The sequence below is a fragment of the Fukomys damarensis genome, unplaced genomic scaffold (genome assembly GCF_012274545.1).
Source record: "Fukomys damarensis isolate Sample0158 unplaced genomic scaffold, DMR_v1.0_HiC HiC_scaffold_2, whole genome shotgun sequence".
Classification (NCBI taxonomy): Eukaryota; Metazoa; Chordata; class Mammalia; order Rodentia; family Bathyergidae; genus Fukomys; species Fukomys damarensis.
The window spans coordinates 42,760,638-42,761,745 of record NW_022900914.1 but is presented as its reverse complement, the minus strand read 5'-3'; the positions used below and the strand labels follow the sequence as shown (position 1 = coordinate 42,761,745).

Here is a 1,108-nt window from a genome sequence, read left to right as displayed (position 1 = left end):
AAATTATCCAGTTCTGGATTCGAAGAAAACAGAGGTTTTTCTGCGCGAATCTATATACAAGTGAGAAGGAGAGGGGAGCAAGAGGGGGGAGAAAAGAAAGAAAAATATTGAAATCGGGTGGCCCTCCTGGTTTCGTGCCTTGTGACACTGACGGGGGCAGGACTCCGTGGCTCTGTACCACGCAGAAACACTGCAGTGTGGACCAAGTGGAGAACGAGCCTAGGGCTCAGCCTTACTCTTGTACCGACTATGCTTCTCGGGATGCTGCTCAGCTCGCCAAACCAAAGCAGCTACAGGGCATGCAGGGCGTGATTTTATTTCACCGACTGAGCTTTCTGCCTCAGCCTCTGGTGGGTGAGTGGGTTTAAAGATGGGTGAAGTTATCTGCAAACACACTTCTATAGGAGGGAAATTTCAAGGTGCATGCAACACACATCGCTTAGGGTAGACTATCTGCTGACTACTTTTGGAAATGTGCTCACCGTGTGTGTGTGTGTGTGTGTGTGTGTGTGTGTGTGTGTGCGCGCGCGCGCGTTGCGGGGAGAGTCCCTTTTTCTTTTACTTAAAAAAATAACATTTATTTTGCTGACCTGTTTGGCGAACACGGCTATATCTTCATTGAATGACTCTGAAGAGCAGACGTCCCCACCCGCCACCCCCGGCTCGCGGGGGGTACACGTAGCTAATTCACATTTCTCAAAAATCAGTGCTAAGAGAGGGAAGAGGGGGTGTCTGAAAGAAAATACAAGTCACAAACAACACAATGGTTAGTCTCGAGTCAGGGGAAAAAGGCGCCCAAGAAAAATAGCCGGAGCTCGAGGCAGAAAACCCCTCCCTGGTTTTGCCATCTACTTTTTCCCCTTTCCTGCCCCCCCGCCCAGGTGACTGCTCACCTCCCCTTCCTCCTGGGGCTCTGAAGTCGGAGGCCCTGAGCCCGTGGACCGTATCTGATGATCAGTTCAACATATCTGGCCAGAGAAATTGGCAACATTTGCTACGAATCAAACCCCAGCGGTTCCAGCAGCCATTTTGAATTAAGTTTCCCACCCGGGCAAACCCTGGTCCCCGGGCCGGCCGGGCAGGACCTGGCGAGGGGAAGGCGCCGAGC

At 52.1% G+C, this 1,108-nt stretch overlaps 1 protein-coding gene across 4 annotated transcripts in view; it reads right to left on the bottom strand.

Moving 5' to 3' along the window:
- Positions 1 to 1,108, bottom strand: part of Meis1 (Meis homeobox 1) — a 132,934-nt gene that overhangs the window by 127,332 nt on the left and 4,494 nt on the right. For 2 of the 4 annotated variants that reach the window (XM_033764424.1, XM_033764418.1), the window contains exons 3-5: positions 894 to 968; positions 591 to 732; positions 1 to 50 (exon numbers count right to left, since the gene is read on the bottom strand). In XM_033764424.1, the coding sequence (XP_033620315.1) occupies positions 1 to 50; positions 591 to 732; positions 894 to 968 (267 nt within the window). The remainder of the gene's footprint in view (positions 51 to 590; positions 733 to 893; positions 969 to 1,108) is intronic. The other 2 variants (XM_010609725.3, XM_010609723.3) reach the window with 1 other exon arrangement.